Genomic DNA, 16797 nt, shown 5'->3' on the forward strand with positions numbered 1-16797 from the left:
TACAACAAAACGTTTTTGACGAAAATTAACACGTTGTTCACGAAGAGTATTCATCGAAACCTTTTTACTAATACCAGTACACAAATGATAACAATCAACAACACATAAAATTTGATAATTGTTCAATAATAAGTTGTTATACGTAACAAATTATGCATTTCATCCTGAATAACTATTTTACAAATATTCTATCAGCGCGTTTTCTCTTGACACAGTAAAAACAGTAAAGCAGATACTGCATTAAATACATGTCATGTAAACTGGTTGGGAGAGAAAAGCAGAAATCTTGTTCCAAAGCGCCACCTTGCGGTAACGAAAGAAGTGGGCATTTTATCACTAGCATCTTGTATTGTTACACATATTTGATGCGTGGCTTGTATTGGCTTTATACAATCTTAGGTCATGCTTCAAACATTATATTTAAATACTAAACGCTTTATTTTGATATACATAAATGAATGTAAACCTTCTCTGGCAATAAACATTTCAACTCTGTATATGATCAAATCATTAGGTTTGTCTTTTGCCCATTTTCTGAACTGAGTAGAACTACACTACTTTAACTATAAAATGAAACTAAAAATGAAAAATATTGCTTGTGTTTACGTAAAGACTGTGTTGTGTTGTATTGTGTAAACATTGTGTTTACACACATATTACGGTAAAGATTTATATTACTTTCATGCGCCCATAATGTTTCTTTTTGATGCAAACATATTCAGTGTATAAAGTATTGTTAACATTTGAAGTACTGTTTCACTGTAATGAAACATGGTTCATGATGAAAAATTACTACATTTTCGTAAAGAAGTTTGAAATTCTGGATACTAAAATACTGACTTCAGTTTGCTGCTATAAGGCGTAGCTATGCGTTCAAGATGTTATATTGGCTTTACGCGAGTATGAAAAAGGAATGAAGCAACAGAACTTTCAAATTTCGGTAGTTTCTGATAAAATCATGTTTGGCAAGAAAACTTGTTTTGTGTGAATGGATCACATTAACAGAGCGACGACAAACCGCAAAATAATACCTCATGGACTACTTGTTACATTACGCATAAACATACCTAAAGTTGCAAAAAGTAAACCCATTTCGATGCAATTACATGCAACTTTTACAAGTTCATTGTAAAATGGATGTTATATATTCGCAGCAGTGTCTATTGCAAAACTGTAAGTATAGTAAGTATAAGCCATAGCAAACTGTAACTAGTTAATTGCTACACGACAGATGGTATCAGACGATTTAGTATAAAATAACCTTAAGGCTACGTTATGTGATGATAGCTGGTGATAGTCACCGTATGTGTAAAAAGTGTTTTAATGACGTGATTTGCTAATAAAAAGGATCGTTTAGAGACAGGAAGTAAATTACTTTTTTCCGCTAACACAAAAGAAAAAAGAATAATTTAATTGGCAGTAATAACGACCTTGGTACAAAATCGTTTATTGAAAACGACCAATATATAAGTCCAAGATGTAGATACATAAAATCATTCCAGTTAGATATTTTGGGAGCTCATAGAAAAGAAGCAAACTTACGAAAGGTAAGAATTCTTTTGTTGAACATGCTGGAAATCGATATGAAACTTGTATAAATAATAACACACATCTGTAAGATAAATGTTAAAGGGTAAATGAGTGGAAAATCAAAACGAAACGTTTTATTAAAGATGAGATTTTATTTTAAAGGTTTTATCAATAGCCAAAATGAAGATGTTTATCGCTATCACAACTTTATTATTGATTGGAGCTTGTTCTTCGATGAACGTGCCGAGAAGGCTCACCGAATCAGAGATTTCTTACTTGACCGAACTTTCTCAAAGCTTATCAAACGACTTCAGCAACAGGATTGATGCTCCCATCACAACCCCTGTTGGACAAGGTATTTTATTTCTGATATTTCCTGGTATACGGTACATACTGTTTTGAGAGTTTAGCTATAGCTCCACCTACAAAAATAAATCGATTGTAAAGTAATTTTTTATGTTTTTAGGTTGCTTTTTCGATAGCAACTGCAAGGGCACCTGGCGATGCGAAAATATAGAAGGAGTTTTGAATGACGCTTTCACCCACACAACCCATGAAACCAATTTGCAAAGGGTTAAGCGCAAGGCCAAGATCAGTGGAAAAGAATGCATCAGACCAGTCACTGATGTGTTGGACGCTTATCCCAAAGATCAGCTTGAGAATAGAATCGCCGAGTTACTGGCGGAGTTGAACGAAGTAATGGAAGGAGCTGATCTTAAAAAGTACGGCGTAGAAAGCAATGAGACGCTTAAAGCTACCCTTTCAAGCGCAAAGAATTTGAATGTACCAATCACAAGAGCAGCAGGTCAGTGGCCACATTATTTTAAACAAACAATAAGTGTATCACTTTGACATGAAAAGAGCAAAACGGGAACATAATATTATCTGTTTTTAGAAATTGGACACACCGACGCCTTGTCACAAATCTTTCTTCTTTTGGCTGTCAGAGGGAAGGATGGTGATATATCTATGGATGAAGACATAATCTCTTTGTTATATTTAACGCAAGCCCAAGATCCACATGGAGTTGATTTCGGATCAAACGTCTTCAATAATCCTTTTATGCTGTATACCCTTTTAAGTGGATCTAAATCTGCTTCGAAAATCTTGATCTTTTCTCTTTTTGCTAATGGAAATATTGGTTACCCTACTCATGACACTAGTACAAGACATGGGGAAGTGACGCATCCACAAACCCAAGGCTATGATAACCAGTTTGGCGCATTTTCCTCTCCACTTATTTTGCTCAGTCTATTGGGCGACGATGGAAAAAACAGTAACGACGATCTTCTATACTTTGCCCTTACTTCCGGATTTGGCGGCTCCGGCTATGGTGGTGGTCAAGGTGGCATTAGCGACATTATTTTGCCGCTCCTCTTCTTGAAAGATGACAAGAGTGATATTGGGGATTTACTGTTTCCTCTTTTGCTTTCCGGGGGACTCGGAGGTGGAAACGCCGGCGGTTATGGCGGAAACGATCTTAGCTCTTTGTTGCCTTTGTTTTTCCTGAGCAACAAAACCGGCGATGGTCTTGGCGACATTCTTCCTTATATTTTGTTGTTCGGAAATGGAGCTGGGCACGGAACTGGATACGGAGCAGGAGGAGGAGGCCTCGATTTGCTTTTGCCGTTACTCTTGACTAAAAATAATACAGATTTCAAAGATATTCTTCCACTCTTTCTCTTTGGCGGACTCGGTGGTGGAAATGGAGGCGATATCAGTTCTATTTTACCATTCCTTCTTTACGGTGATGGTAATCTCACTGACATTTTTCCATTGCTGTTCCTTTTTGGTGGTCTTGGAGGTCAAGGGTATGGAGACCATGGCAGTCAACCACATGGTAGCCAACCACATGGTGGAATAAATCCGATAATGCTTCTATATCTGTTGGACCTCATTGATCTTGGACATGGTAATGGAAATGGTGGCAAAGATTTATTTCCCTTGCTCTTTCTCACCGGGGGTTTTGGAGGAGGTAATATTGTGTGGATTACACATTGTTAGATAATTTCCTTTGTAATACTAATTTTAATTAAAACAAAAAAACTTACAAATGACGAATAATTTGTAAATTTCTTAAAAAGGCTAAAAACGATAAACTGATTGGAGACTTTGTTGGTAATGAAATACTGTATGTTTTTAAACTAAAAATTTTCCATTTAAGATCTTCAAAGTATCCTTCCATACATCGTTCTCATGGGAGATGGAACGAAAGACACTCTTCCACTCATATTCTTATTAGGATTCTTGAACAAAGGACCGCAAGTTTATTCTCAACCTGATCCGTTTGGATCGCCCAATATTTACGGCTAAATCATTTCAACGAGTTAATGCCGCAGCCACATTCAATATACTGCCTTCTTACGTTCCGCCATTTGCTTAATCATTCCTATTTACAAAGTGTACATGTAATTTTATTTTTTATCGTCACGTTCACCAATCGACGCCCAGACCGGTTAGGTACGATGTTCTTGGCTAATTCTAATGCCAAGAGCGGAGGGATGCGGTTTGTTGAACAGTGATTTATTAATTCATTCTGTGACTTTACTAACATTGCCCACTGAATTGTTGCTTACCTGGAACTGATAATTTATTTCCGCAAATAAATTAATACCTTTCTATATTAAAACAAGTCATTATTGTTGTTTGAAGTTTGAATATGAGAAAGACAAAAGCAGAAGCAGCAGAAATGTTTAAAGTACGACTGAAGAGAATTAACCATAAAAGCAAGCAAGTGTTGTGAAATCACTTTGAAAACACAAAAAAGGACAACTAATTGTCTACATATGAAGTATACTTGCGCGATATACAAAACATTTTTAAGAAACGTGCTTACTGTAGTAAGACGATCAGCAGCAAGCGATAAAAAACGAAACAATATTTATTGCAGTTATCAGTATTCTTAAGCAAATCTGCTATTAATTCTTGATGAAGTCAAGTCAAGTACAAAAATGTTGTTAGGTTAAGTTGATGAAAGAAAAAAATTTAAAATGATTGATTTTTCTTATGATCAATACTTGTATCTTTGCCTAAAAACACCGTCGGATAAAGCGAATAATTTTTTAATATTTAGCCGCTACCACCACCAATTGGGCATGTTCATCTTACATCAAACAAATATTAAGGCACAGCATGGAGCTAAAGATGCAAGCCCTATGCAGAGCGGATTGCCATACTACGGTTTTAATTGTTAACACGCAGCTTGCTGCTTCAAACAGAATAAAAAGCTTTAAAGTAATACGTCTGTTATGACATGAATGTTTATGACGCCAAACTTTCTCACTGTAGTTTATATCACTTAGCTTTTAATTTGCTTTTTTAAAAGAGATGTTAGTTGTCTCTTTGTTGTTATTTTTGCACACCCAATGCAAAGTTTATCACAAGTTGAATTAATAATGATAAATGTTTTTTTCTTTGAGAAGAGCTTCAAAGAGGAAATGTGCTTCAGCCCAAACTTTCATTACCAGTCGATCATAAAATAACAACAAATCATCCTTACAGTGACTGACTGCACAAATGCGCACATGTCGCACGGAATATTCTACAGTGATATACTGTACTGATAAATGAGCAGCAGTGGTGTAAATCACGTTTCAACTTATTAACTATGTTAAGCTGATTAATAGGTACAAGCTTTGGCAATTAGGTATATGATATATTCGTTAGTTTGTTGCTTTAGTTTGGTTCTATTAATGCATCTACCATCTTTTTATTGTATGTTCTTCATTTAGTATCATATACAACTCACTGGGTGTAAAAGATATAGCACAAGCTATTACGACACATTTTAAAAGAGCAATTTTAATTTATCACAAAGCCGGATGACAGAATGACATATTTACCGGACTGGGTTAGTTCTTGTTTCGAAAAAAACGGTCAGTTCAACCAAATAGTTTATGGTTTTATTGTGCCAGGTGCAAGTCATTTGTTTTGTTTCTTTTCTAAAACTAGACGACGATCAAAAATCAGGTGAACTGGTTAACGAACTTTTAATGACTTCTGGTCGAAGTCTTTTCTATCGTATAAATAAACCAGTTGCATTTTTTAAAATAGCACTTATTTTGCGTCGCTTGATTATGCCCCTGGGGTAGGAAAGCATCATTGCGTTTCCGGGCGTTCATAAACAACTTTGCGAGCAGAGAAAGGGTGGTTCCTCCCATTAGCAGATACTCATCACGTATTGTCGAGGATATGAGACTGTATTATTACGTAAATTCTGACGGTTTAATGTGCTCCCAGGTATATGAAATCCGTCTGCCCCTTATTTATGTTTACGTAAAACGTGACGACCAACCCTTCAATTTAGCGATTAATATTTCATTCCTGATTTTTCTTAACCCAGTATTGCCCACTATGGCAACAATCGTTCTGTTGTGTAGTTCGCCTTGTGACATGGACATTTTTATTTACAATTTATTAAAAATATTAAGTTGATGCGGAAATTTATAGTCGTCGGTATATCGCCTTTCTGAACAATGTGTATTCTAAAACGCAACTCTCGACTCATAGCACCAGAGTTTTGATGATAGCGCTGAATTAGATTCGGTATTTACGGTATTATTCTCGGTATTTACTATCACTGAATTTTGTTTCGTGCGTTGGTTTGGCGCTATCTAAAACAATGCATTAAAATAATTAGAATCTTCTAATTTCAGATCTGATGAAATGTCAAAGTGCTTTGATTTTAAATGGTTTTACATAGCGATGGAATATGCGTCAAATCAAATTTTAAGTATCTTCATAATTATCCATAACAATTGTACAATTTATGATAAATATTTAATCACCAAAACCAGCAGCGGTACCAAATGTAAAAGTGGACGGAAGGGAAAAAGGAGGTTTATAAAATATACAAGAAACGGTAATGAAAGTAGAAACATTCACTTTTAAGCACGTAATTTCCGTAAAAGGAACATGCTTAGTATTTCTTGGTACTTCTGTACGGTTATTTAAAACTAGCATGCAGTAACATCATGTGGTTAGGACCGACTGGTCGCGCCCGAGGCCGAAACAGCACTGGACGAAGATAAAAAGCCCACTCGGCCGGGGAATGAGTGGCAGTGTGAGGTGAATCGCTTTCCAAGAACTTGGGAGAAAAATTTCTCACCAGGTATTCTAACTACGTAGACAAGATATCTATATCAGTAGTTTTGCACCTTATGGAAAATTTACTAATAAATTGAAGAACTTGAAACTTTGCAAACAGTTTTGATATATTTTCAAATATCGTTTTTAACAATTAGCAGACTTGATGACAATAACAGTAGATTGTTTTCATTGATCTTTTATTAATTTCGAAAGATGTGCATGCTTGATAAACAAGTTTCACCGAAAAGGGAAGATCAACAGCTATAATAAATATATTTACAACCTTACTTATTATAACAACATTTTCATTACGGTTTAGTTTCATATAGTTGATAGAAATATGAGTAGGCCTGCTTGGATTTACGTCGTGACATTACTCTCGCTTGGTTTCGTTTCTGCAAAGAATCCACGACACCTGAACGAAGAAGACATCGCTCGATTAACGGAATTGTCGAATAATCTCATCGAAGAACCAACGGATTTACCAATTGGAAAGGGTAAGTGGCGGTGAGATGCGATGTGTTTGATCGATGTGATTACACCACAGTCGTTATCTTTGAGATAAGTCTGTAGCTTTATATGGTTATTGTTATTTTAAACCAAATCATATAGCACCTTCAATAGAAATTAAAACGCAATAAAATTTGCAGTACTATAGATGTAGTCTACCGCTATGGAAAATTTACGGCGTTCTGTTTGGAGAAAACATGTTGTATCTAATCTTTTTATTAACTTAAACAAGATATTGTAAACGTTTATCTTATTGACTAAAACGATTACTAAAAACCGGTTTTCACAAACAATTAGGTTGCTTCCTGAATAGCGACTGTCAAGGCACATGGCAATGTGAAAATGTGGAAGCTGCTCTGACTGACGCTTTCAATCATACAACCCACGAATCTGATTACGAAAGAGTTAAGCGAAAGGCTAAAATTAACGGAAAAGAATGCATAAGGCCTATTGCGGAGGTGGTGAACGCCTATCCCAAAGAAGTTATAGTGGAAAGAATTGGAGAATTGCTGGGGCAACTGAGTAAAATCATGGAAGAGGCAGACGTCCAGAATTTCGGAAGTGACACTGCAGAGTTGATCACTGCTTCGCTTGATAACGTACAAGATTTCAATGCTCCACTGATAAGAGTTGCAGGTGAATCAGTTAGCTTTCATAGTAAACTTTGGAGTAAACTTTGCATTATCTTTGTAGGTAATTAACTTTATGCTATGTACATTCTCGCAGCTGTTGCGCCTGTGAATCCACTTTCGAACCTTTTCTTCATTTTGGCTCTTAGAGGAAACGATGGCGCTTCGCTGGATGCAACGACACTGATTCTCTTATCATTGTTTCAATCACAGCAGCCTGGAATTGATTTGGCCGCGGACCCTTTTTCCAATCCCTTCCTACTTTACATTCTTTTGAATAACGACGATAGTGGTCGCGGTTTTGATATTCTGCTCTTCTTTTTCATAATGAACGGTAACATCGGTTATCCCACAGCACCTTCATCCGTTCCACGCCAAGGTGCTGCTCAGTACGTTTATCCATCCACAAACGCGTTTCTGTCTCCATTTATTCTCTACTCCCTTCTTGATAATTCGGGCAGTGACAGTAATTTAATATTTTTATATCTCCTCACAAACGGTGGTGGATCGAATCCTCTTTTATCTTTTCTTCTCTTGTCTGATAACACCTCAATTGATCAAGACACGATTCTCACATATATGTTGCTTGGCGAAAACTCTGGCGGCGCTGGTGGATTTGGATCCCTTCTTCCAATACTACTTTTGTCTAATAACTCTCTAGGTGGCGGCCTTACTGGCGGAGACAACAGTCTGTTGACTTTGCTTCTTCTTTCTGGAGGACTCGGTGGAACTGACGGGTTGGGATCCCTCCTTCCAATACTACTTTTAAGCGACTCTACTCTCGGCGGCGGTCTTGGAGGCGATGATAGTTTGATAACATTGCTTCTTCTTACTGGAGGACTCGGTGGAGGCGGGGGATACGGTGACACAGGTGGATTAGGATCCCTTCTTCCAATACTACTTTTGTCCAATAGCTCTCTTGGTGGCGGCCTTACTGGCGGAGACAACAGTTTGTTGACGCTGTTGTTGCTCAGTGGTGGACTCGGTGGTGCTGGGGGAATTAATCCTCTTTTCCTTCTCGAGCTATTAAACGTGACCGACAGCGGGATCGATCCGATTCTTTTATTGGCTCTTAGCGGTAGCTTTGGAACCGATTCATCAACTGGCGTAAGCGCTCCGACAACTGGAAGTGCAGGTAGGCATATTTCAGCTAACAGAAATGCGTCAAAATAACGCATTGTAATATGTATAACTTAACATAATCGTTTACTTCACCGGGTTGTCGTGATGTTATGATGTTATCAATTAAGATAAAATGTTTATATTATTTATGCGCAAGTCGGTGTGTTGTATTAATCTTGGTTACCATTCTTGCAGGCATAAATGCAATATTGCCGTATATACTCATCCGAGAATCTGGCTCCAGCGATTCACTTCTTCTCCTCTTCTTACTTGGATTCTTGCAAAATAATCCTAGCGGTTATCCAAGTGACCCAAACACATATGGTTGATTTCAATGTTCATAGCTGAAATGATTTTACTTACATTTCACTCCAAAATAATTGTTTGTTTTTTGGTTATTATCAGATAATGACGTGCTCATAGGTTTGTCGTTTTGTTTAGCACAATTTTATATTCCTCATTAATTTAAAAAGTTTATGTTTTTATGATACGTAATAAAAAATAAATAAAAATTCCGCTTATAAGTGTTATGTTTTGTTTCCAAAATTATCCTTTTATTAAATAACTGGTGTTTACTATACAACAGAAAGCATGCTATATTTTTACTCATTGTATATACTGCATAACTGGATATTGTTTGCGCAGTACGAAAAAAGAATTTTTTTTCTTATTTTCCGGTAAAATTTTCTCTTATGTTCTTTGTGACGTGTAAAAAAGTGATGTGGACAAGTAAATAAATTGTTGTGAAACCTTTAAACCAGAAATGCCCATGCACGGTAGTTATCTGATGTCAAAATTGTGATTAAAGATTTGTGCTGCAATTAATCGCTTGTTCTGAGGTTAAGTGCTTTTAAGATGAAGTTAGATGATTGACATTTTGGTAAATAAGTAAAATCAAGTTTTCACATCAAGTTGGTATGGTAGTTTGAAGAAAAATGTTCTAGCTAACCCATAAATTTACGTTTTACGAAATTGGTATCAACAAGTTGGAGAAATTTGCGGTGTTTGATCATACTATGTGTACAACTTTAATTACTCGGTTGCGTAGCAAGTTTGTTGATGCATAAGTAAATGCATTCTTTTGGGGATTTGCAAAGAACCATTAATTTAATCTCGTTACTTAAATGTCGTGAAATCTAAAAGGTTTAGCAGTGAGGTCACACTAATTCAAATTATATCGCAATTATTTGTATAAAGCTCATATTAAGCAAACATTGTCATGCTATATAAACGGCCCCGGTACCGAAAAAGTTTCGCTTTAGGTGTAACTTAAAAAGAATATTTTTGTGCTAAGCTCGGGCCTTGTGACATGGACGGGGTCGAACAGCCTGTTCGCGCCTCAGGGCGTGTCAACCAGGACAACATAAAACCTGGTGTCAAGGATGCATGGGTAGGAAATGAAAAATTTCATTTTGTGGTGCGCTACTTGCTAAGTAAAAAAAAGTTAGGTAAGACAGTTCGATCTGAGTTTACATTATTTACCTAAATCTTCTAAAGTACCACGAATAACGTGCTTAACAAAGCAGTATTATGCAAAAAGGTTTATAAAAATTTTTCTTTACCCTGGATGGCTCAGGGGTCGCCAAATGTGTAATTAAATGAAAACATTTTTATGAAGGAAAATTTTTTCTATACCGGTATTAACCCAAAATGAAGACAATTAGTTTTGTCATCGCTTTGCTTTCTGTGGGATTCGTTTCAGCAACGGACTTAAGTGGCATCAGTGAGGAAAATATTGCTTACTTAACTGAACTTTCACAGAGTCTTATTGACGAACCCAGCCCACTGCCAATTGGACAACGTAAGTTTCTGAGTTTTCTTGGACTGTGTGGTTAAAAATATTTACAACATCATAAATGTGTCAATAAATTTATAGCAGCCAATACGATCTAATCTATTGGTTTAATTTTGTTTACTGTAATAAAGTAATAAAGGTTTGCACAACATAACAAAAGAAATAATATCTGGTGATAAATCATTGGTAGCCTAATTCAACACGCTGTTAATGTGTTGCAAAATTACGAAAAGCTAAAGTGTGAATATCGATCATAGTTAAAAAGAATTTTTTTTTTCTCCTATGCAGTACCCCCAAAATTTTGTACTACAGTAAAACACAAAGCAAAAATTCCATCGCATTTTAAAACACCCCTCACTTACAAGGCTGCTTTGTACGGTTTTATTGCGTCTTCAACATGCTGTGTTTGACGTTATCTGATTCTCACCCTGGGTGTGGCGATAGCCACCACAGCAATTTTTTCGCCCAAGCGAAAAAGGCGCTACCTGTCTTCTTTTATTCTGGGGCTGGGAATTTAACCGATGTTCTTTTGCAGTTAACTACATGACATTAGCCGTTAGCATTAGTTGTAATAATAGCGAATTGTCCAGTCATATTGTAAATAACAAAAATAATTTTTACTGCTTATGTATAAGGCAAGGGATGACAGTTGTTGTATTATACTAAAGTATGTCATACTAGACTTCGAAGTTTGTAGTAGAGGAAAATAATTAAATATTAAAATCCTTAAAATAACAGCATATTTTCGTGGATCAATGGATTACATAAGATTTCTTCCAAAATCTTTCTTAAACGTACATTTCTGTTTAAAAGCTAACAAATTTCTTAGCCATTGAGAACTCCAACCACTTATATAAGCGGTTGTTTGCCGATTAAATTTTCCCAGCCGTATTTATTCATAGGTCGTTTATGGAAGAATGGGCAGTTATACATGTCTTCATAGCCAATATACTGGAATTACATAATAATAGTTCTAAACAGATGAAACAGTTAATCAAATTGTATTGTGTAAATATTTAGGATGCTTTCACCAAACCGACTGCCCTTCCTCAATGCAATGTGAAAATGTCGAAGGAGCTTTGGTTGATGCCTTCAGCCACACCACCCACGAAACTGACATGCAACGAGTCAAGCGAAAGGCTAAGATTGATGGCAAAGAATGTATGAGATCTGTTTTTGAAGTCACGCACGCTTATCCCAAAGATGTTATTGTGGAGAGAATTGCAGAATTACTTCAAGAAATGAATAAAATCTTTGAAGATGCTGGTGTAGAAGTCTATGGCAGCAACGTCACAGAGCTTGTCACTTCAACACTTGACAATGTTCATAGCCTTAGCGCACCTCTTACCAAAGTTGCAGGTAAATGTATCGTTACTGAATGAATGATTTATTGTGTTTCCAGTAGCATTATAAAAATATATTTATTCTGAACTTACGTGACATAACCTTGACATAGATGTTGCGCCGGTGGACCCATTGTTGACTATCATGCTTGTCTTGGCAACCCGCGGAAATGGCGGTTCATCATCAATTGACGCAACGACGCTCATTCTTCTTTCTCTGTTACAAACTCAACAACCTGTCGGTTATGTTCCGGGTTCACAGCCTGTCGGTTATGTTCCGGGTTCACAGCCGGTTGATCTGGGATCTAACATCTTTAACAATCCTTTTCTTCTTTATATTCTATTGAATGACAACGACTCAGGATCGTCTTCAGATCTTCTTCTCTATCTTATATTGTTAGGAGGGGGCTCACAATTGGGCATTCCTAGACAAGGGGATCCGTCACCTACCAATCCATCCACAAACGCATTTCTGTCTCCTTTTATCATTTTTTCTCTTCTTGATGATTCTGGCAGCAATAGCAATTTAATTCTTTTGTACCTGATGACTCAAGGTGGACTTGGTGGTGGTACTGGTGGCGCTGGTGGGCTTGGATCGCTTCTCCCAATTTTACTTTTAAGCAATAGCTCTCTTGGTGGCAGCCTTACTGGCGGAGACAACAATCTGTTAACATTGCTTCTTCTTACTGGAGGACTCGGTGGAGGCGGTGACACTGGTGGATTAGGATCCCTTCTTCCAATACTACTTTTAGGCGACTCCACTATCGGCGGCGGTCTAGGAGGCGATGATAGTTTGTTGACTTTGCTTCTTCTTTCTGGAGGACTCGGTGGAGGCGGGGGATACGGTGACACTGGTGGATTAGGATCCCTTCTTCCAATACTACTTTTGTCCAATAGCTCTCTTGGTGGTGGCCTTACTGGCGGAGACGACAGTTTGTTGACGCTGTTGTTGCTCAGTGGTGGACTCGGTGGTGCTGGTGGACTCGGTGGTGCTGGTGGAATTAATCCTCTTTTCCTTCTTCAGCTATTAAATGTGACCGACACCGGGATCGATCCGATTCTTTTATTGGCTCTTAGCGGTGGTTTAGGAGGCGGCGGAACCGACCCATCGACAGGTGTCCCAGCACCAACAACTGGCGGCTTTGGTAAGCGTGTTGCAATTATTACATTTAAATCAAAATTGTTTCTAAATCTCTTGGCATCGTGGATTCAATACACGCTACCAACCAAAATTCAATTAAATTCAGTAAAATTTACTTTTAAGTATAAGTATTTAGTTTAGCCTACTTACTAACAAATCTGTGCTTTACGTTTATATATTTATGGTCTGTTCACCTTTCCAATTTTTACAGATATTAACTCGTTGCTGCCCTTCATCCTCATAAGCGACTCCGGTTCAAGTAACAGTGTTCTTCTTCTTTACTTGTTAAGCTTCGCACAAAATTCAGCCAATACACAGCCACCACTCGATCCTAACGTTTTTGGCTAGTGTTACTTGCATCTACCATATTTGCGAAGATTTATACATTGTTTGTTCGCCTTAAAACTAAATTCTGATTTATGTAAACTGTATTATGCTAACCAAGCGGTATTCTAATGGTTGCAAGTACGCAGTATCTTATTCTAAAAACAGAAATTTAACTTTTCAAGATTGCAATGTTGCAGCTTTGATTTATATATGTACGTTTAACATTTTTTACTGCATACTGAAAAATTATACCAAAAAGTTTTATTGGTATTAATAACACATTTGTCAATAAAAGACCACTGAGACACAGTTCAACAATTTATTACATTCAAAAATGGCTCCGTGCAATAAGGCAGAAAAAGTTACATTTCTCCAATTCCTTGAAGAGTGATATCCATGTCTTCAGATATAGCCTTTAGCTTGCATTTTTCGGAATACAAACAATCTGTGTTAGGTCAAACCAACAAAACTTTTATGTGCATTGGGTAAAAAAGGACAAAAGCGCCAGTAAGATTATGCTTGCTTTTTTGATGATGCAGTTCACAGTGAAGTAAATTAGGCAAATCAAATCAAATCAAAATCGGTGCTTGGTGCTTAAGCTGTACGTTATTTCAGCATTTAATGAAATTAATATGTGCAAAGTAAAAATGAAAATGACATGACGGTGACTTTAATAAGCAGAGATGTCTTCGTTGAAGTTGCGCATGCGCATTTTTTGCTTGTATAACTCATCTGAAAATCAGTAGTCGTGAAGTTCATGATAAAGCATACATGGTTCCAGCTAAGCATGCATAAATGATCCATTTGCAAAGATGCATTTAACCATAAACTAACGTTACCCGTTATGCTAGGCTATACAATTACTGGCTGAAGATCAATGAAGCGATAACGTGTAAAAATGGGTGGTACGGGCAGCGATGTGATGTAAAAAACTCGTGCACAAGGACAACCACCTTACCTTCAAGCTCGTCGATGTTCTTCTCCAGTTTAACTACAGTTTTCTCAGCAAATTCAGCTCTCGTTTCGGACTGATAAAATCAAGAGAAAAAATATGTCAGGGCTTTGTTAAATTATCTTCGCTAATACGAGCACGCCTCCGGCACATTACGAAGTCGCCATGTGGTACAACCTTTTGTGGCGGACAGAATGCAAACATTACCCGGCACGTCAAAATCAAACACGAAACTGAACAAGCAATTTTTCCAATAGACTTACATCCTTCAATTTGTCGCTGAGTGTTTTGATTTCTTCCTCATAGCAGCGTTCCTTCGCCGAATACTGAGAGGTCAAACATACGAAGTCACATAAATTTTAAAACTTTTAGGAACAATACAATCTAACCGCACTATTACAACATACGTAATGATAAAACGCTGTTACAGATTACGATCACGTGAAAAATAACATTACCTTTTCCGAAGCAGCTTCCAGGGATTTGAGGTTGTTTGCTACAACTTTTAACTCTTCCTCGAGTTCTCCCGCCTTGCTGCGTGTTGCAAAACGTACTTGTGTAAAAATGATGCACACTATTGAACAATCTACAGTGGACGTTTAACAGAGAAGTACCAAAGATCATTTCAAAACAACCGGAACATCCGGTATCAGCCACGCTTACGGACAACTTACTTTTCAGCAAGTTCAGCTCTCTCTTCACCGCGTTCAAGTTCTGCCTCGACCATGACCAGTTTTCTCGCAACTTCCTCATACTTCCTGTCAGCATCTTCAGCGATGTTCTTCGCCTCGTTCAGCTGGATCTCCTGCATTTCCAACCTCTCTTCATCCTTTAAGGATCGGTTTTCAATGACCTTGCGCCCTCTACGGATAAAATGGATTTGATTGTTGTGAACTACCAAAAACCAGTTGCAATGAAAGCGCTACATATTATGTTGACTGAATTCGCAATAAATTGAATGCTTTCGTACATTGTACGGAGATATTGACAAATTAAAAGTTAATTGCTTTTCTATATGAATTTTGAATTCATCGGTTGATAAATATTTATTATTTTAGGCCGATAGTAACTGCGTTTGTAGTCAAAATAAAATTCGAATAACATCAACACGAGACATCAATTCACTTAAAACAAGAACCCACCGTTCGCTCTCGTCTGCTGCTTTTTCAGCCTCCTCCAACTTTTGCAAGGAGATAGTGAGTCTTTCCTGTGCACGGTCAAGTTCTTCTTCAACTAAAGTGATTCTTCGGTTCAAGGAAGCTACTTCTTGCTCGGCCTTAACGTTACAAAATTACAAGATACAGCAAACTGATTTCGTGTTACCAGAGTTAATCTACAGAAAATGATTTTTTGCAAAAGAATTAAATTAACTCAATGTTTTGCTGTCGCGATAGATGAAAACCGACGCGCATTTAAAACATTGGAAAATGTTTTCTGTAGCAAACGAAACAACCTAATCCCGCAGCTGTTAAAGACTTCAACGTAGGCATGACCGCGCACGAACAACTGTTGCATGACGTCACACATCGCCTTAACGCCATCGTCATGCCTATTGAATTTTAGTAATCGCCTTCTTATACAGTAAAGGGTGGCATTTGCGAGCAATCTTGACAAACATACTGCAACAATATTGTTATTGAAAAATAATAAAATTACATCAGTAGCTTTCTTCTCAGCGGTTTCAAGGTCATCGTTGGCAGATCGGAGTTTTTCTTGAGAGTTGTCAAGTTCGTCTTCGGTGGCTTTCAATCTCTTCTGATTGCCTTGAACTTCTTCTTCAAACTTTCAAACGCAAAACAAAATTTAAACATTTTTCTCCCTCAGTTAAGATTCATCAATCTTTTCAAACATAAATATATTCCACAATATGCGAAACTTCATGAGCTAAATAGTATTAGCGCCACTGATATCACCAGTAACACTATGTCAGTAACCTTTATAACGTCACCATTACATAAGCATGTTCAAACTTACTTGCAAGACTTTGTCTTCCGCACTCTTCTTGTCTGCTTCGGCTTGTTCAGCTCTGTCTATAGCATTTTCCTTATCCAATTTAAGCATGGTCATTTTCTTTTTAATGGCCTCCATTTTTGCTTAATTTCTTTTGACTTCTCGAAGGAAAAATACAAATTCCCTAACTGGGTTGAATAGACAACGAGCCGAAAATGATCACCGAAAGCAGATTCCAAAGTCAATCGAATTGCGAATTGCCTTATTCCTTTTATGCAGTTACGTGTGTCTTTTTTCTCTTACTTAGAATGACCAAACGTCTATTTTAGTAATCACTGCACTCAGATAAGAACTGTCTACAGCGTGTGACGTTTAACAGAGCCTGACAGCTGTTTACGCCCGTCAAACGG

The 16797-nt window shown here is 37.3% G+C and overlaps 3 protein-coding genes and 1 long non-coding RNA gene across 5 annotated transcripts; 3 read left to right on the forward strand and 1 right to left on the reverse strand.

Annotated features, from left to right (window-relative positions):
• Positions 1-1388: 1388 nt before the first annotated feature.
• Positions 1389-4175, forward strand: LOC143468709 (uncharacterized). Its single transcript, XM_076966064.1, has 5 exons — positions 1389-1547; positions 1693-1885; positions 1997-2335; positions 2426-3505; positions 3695-4175. Exons 2-5 carry the CDS (start codon positions 1711-1713, stop codon positions 3841-3843), a joined length of 1743 nt encoding a protein of 580 aa, XP_076822179.1. The 5' UTR covers positions 1389-1547; positions 1693-1710; the 3' UTR covers positions 3844-4175.
• Positions 4176-6198: 2023 nt separating this feature from the next.
• LOC143444231 (uncharacterized) lies at positions 6199-6640 on the forward strand. Its single transcript, XR_013113693.1, has 2 exons — positions 6199-6391; positions 6514-6640. It is a non-coding gene; the product is annotated as an uncharacterized LOC143444231 (long non-coding RNA).
• LOC143449480 (uncharacterized) lies at positions 6499-13795 on the forward strand. The gene is made up of 10 exons (XM_076949698.1): positions 6499-6640; positions 6938-7115; positions 7426-7764; positions 7855-8892; positions 9075-9205; positions 10174-10269; positions 10527-10680; positions 11695-12033; positions 12131-13162; positions 13370-13795. Exons 2-10 carry the CDS (start codon positions 6959-6961, stop codon positions 13504-13506), a joined length of 3423 nt encoding a protein of 1140 aa, XP_076805813.1. The 5' UTR covers positions 6499-6640; positions 6938-6958; the 3' UTR covers positions 13507-13795.
• Positions 13791-16672, reverse strand: LOC143444230 (uncharacterized). 2 transcript variants are annotated; one of them, XM_076943392.1, is made up of 8 exons: positions 16412-16672; positions 16094-16219; positions 15580-15713; positions 15112-15300; positions 14896-14971; positions 14701-14763; positions 14444-14513; positions 13791-13930 (listed from the first exon to the last, which is right to left on the reverse strand). In XM_076943392.1, the coding sequence occupies exons 1-8, from the start codon at positions 16523-16525 to the stop codon at positions 13848-13850; spliced, it is 855 nt and encodes a 284-aa protein (XP_076799507.1). In that variant the 5' UTR covers positions 16526-16672; the 3' UTR covers positions 13791-13847. The 2 variants fall into 2 exon arrangements, with proteins under 2 accessions (XP_076799507.1, XP_076799508.1); XM_076943393.1 differs by lacking the exon at positions 13791-13930 and adding an exon at positions 13937-14217.
• Positions 16673-16797: the final 125 nt, after the last annotated feature.

This window comes from Clavelina lepadiformis, chromosome 1 (genome assembly GCF_947623445.1).
Source record: "Clavelina lepadiformis chromosome 1, kaClaLepa1.1, whole genome shotgun sequence".
In the NCBI taxonomy this organism is placed as follows: domain Eukaryota; kingdom Metazoa; phylum Chordata; class Ascidiacea; order Aplousobranchia; family Clavelinidae; genus Clavelina; species Clavelina lepadiformis.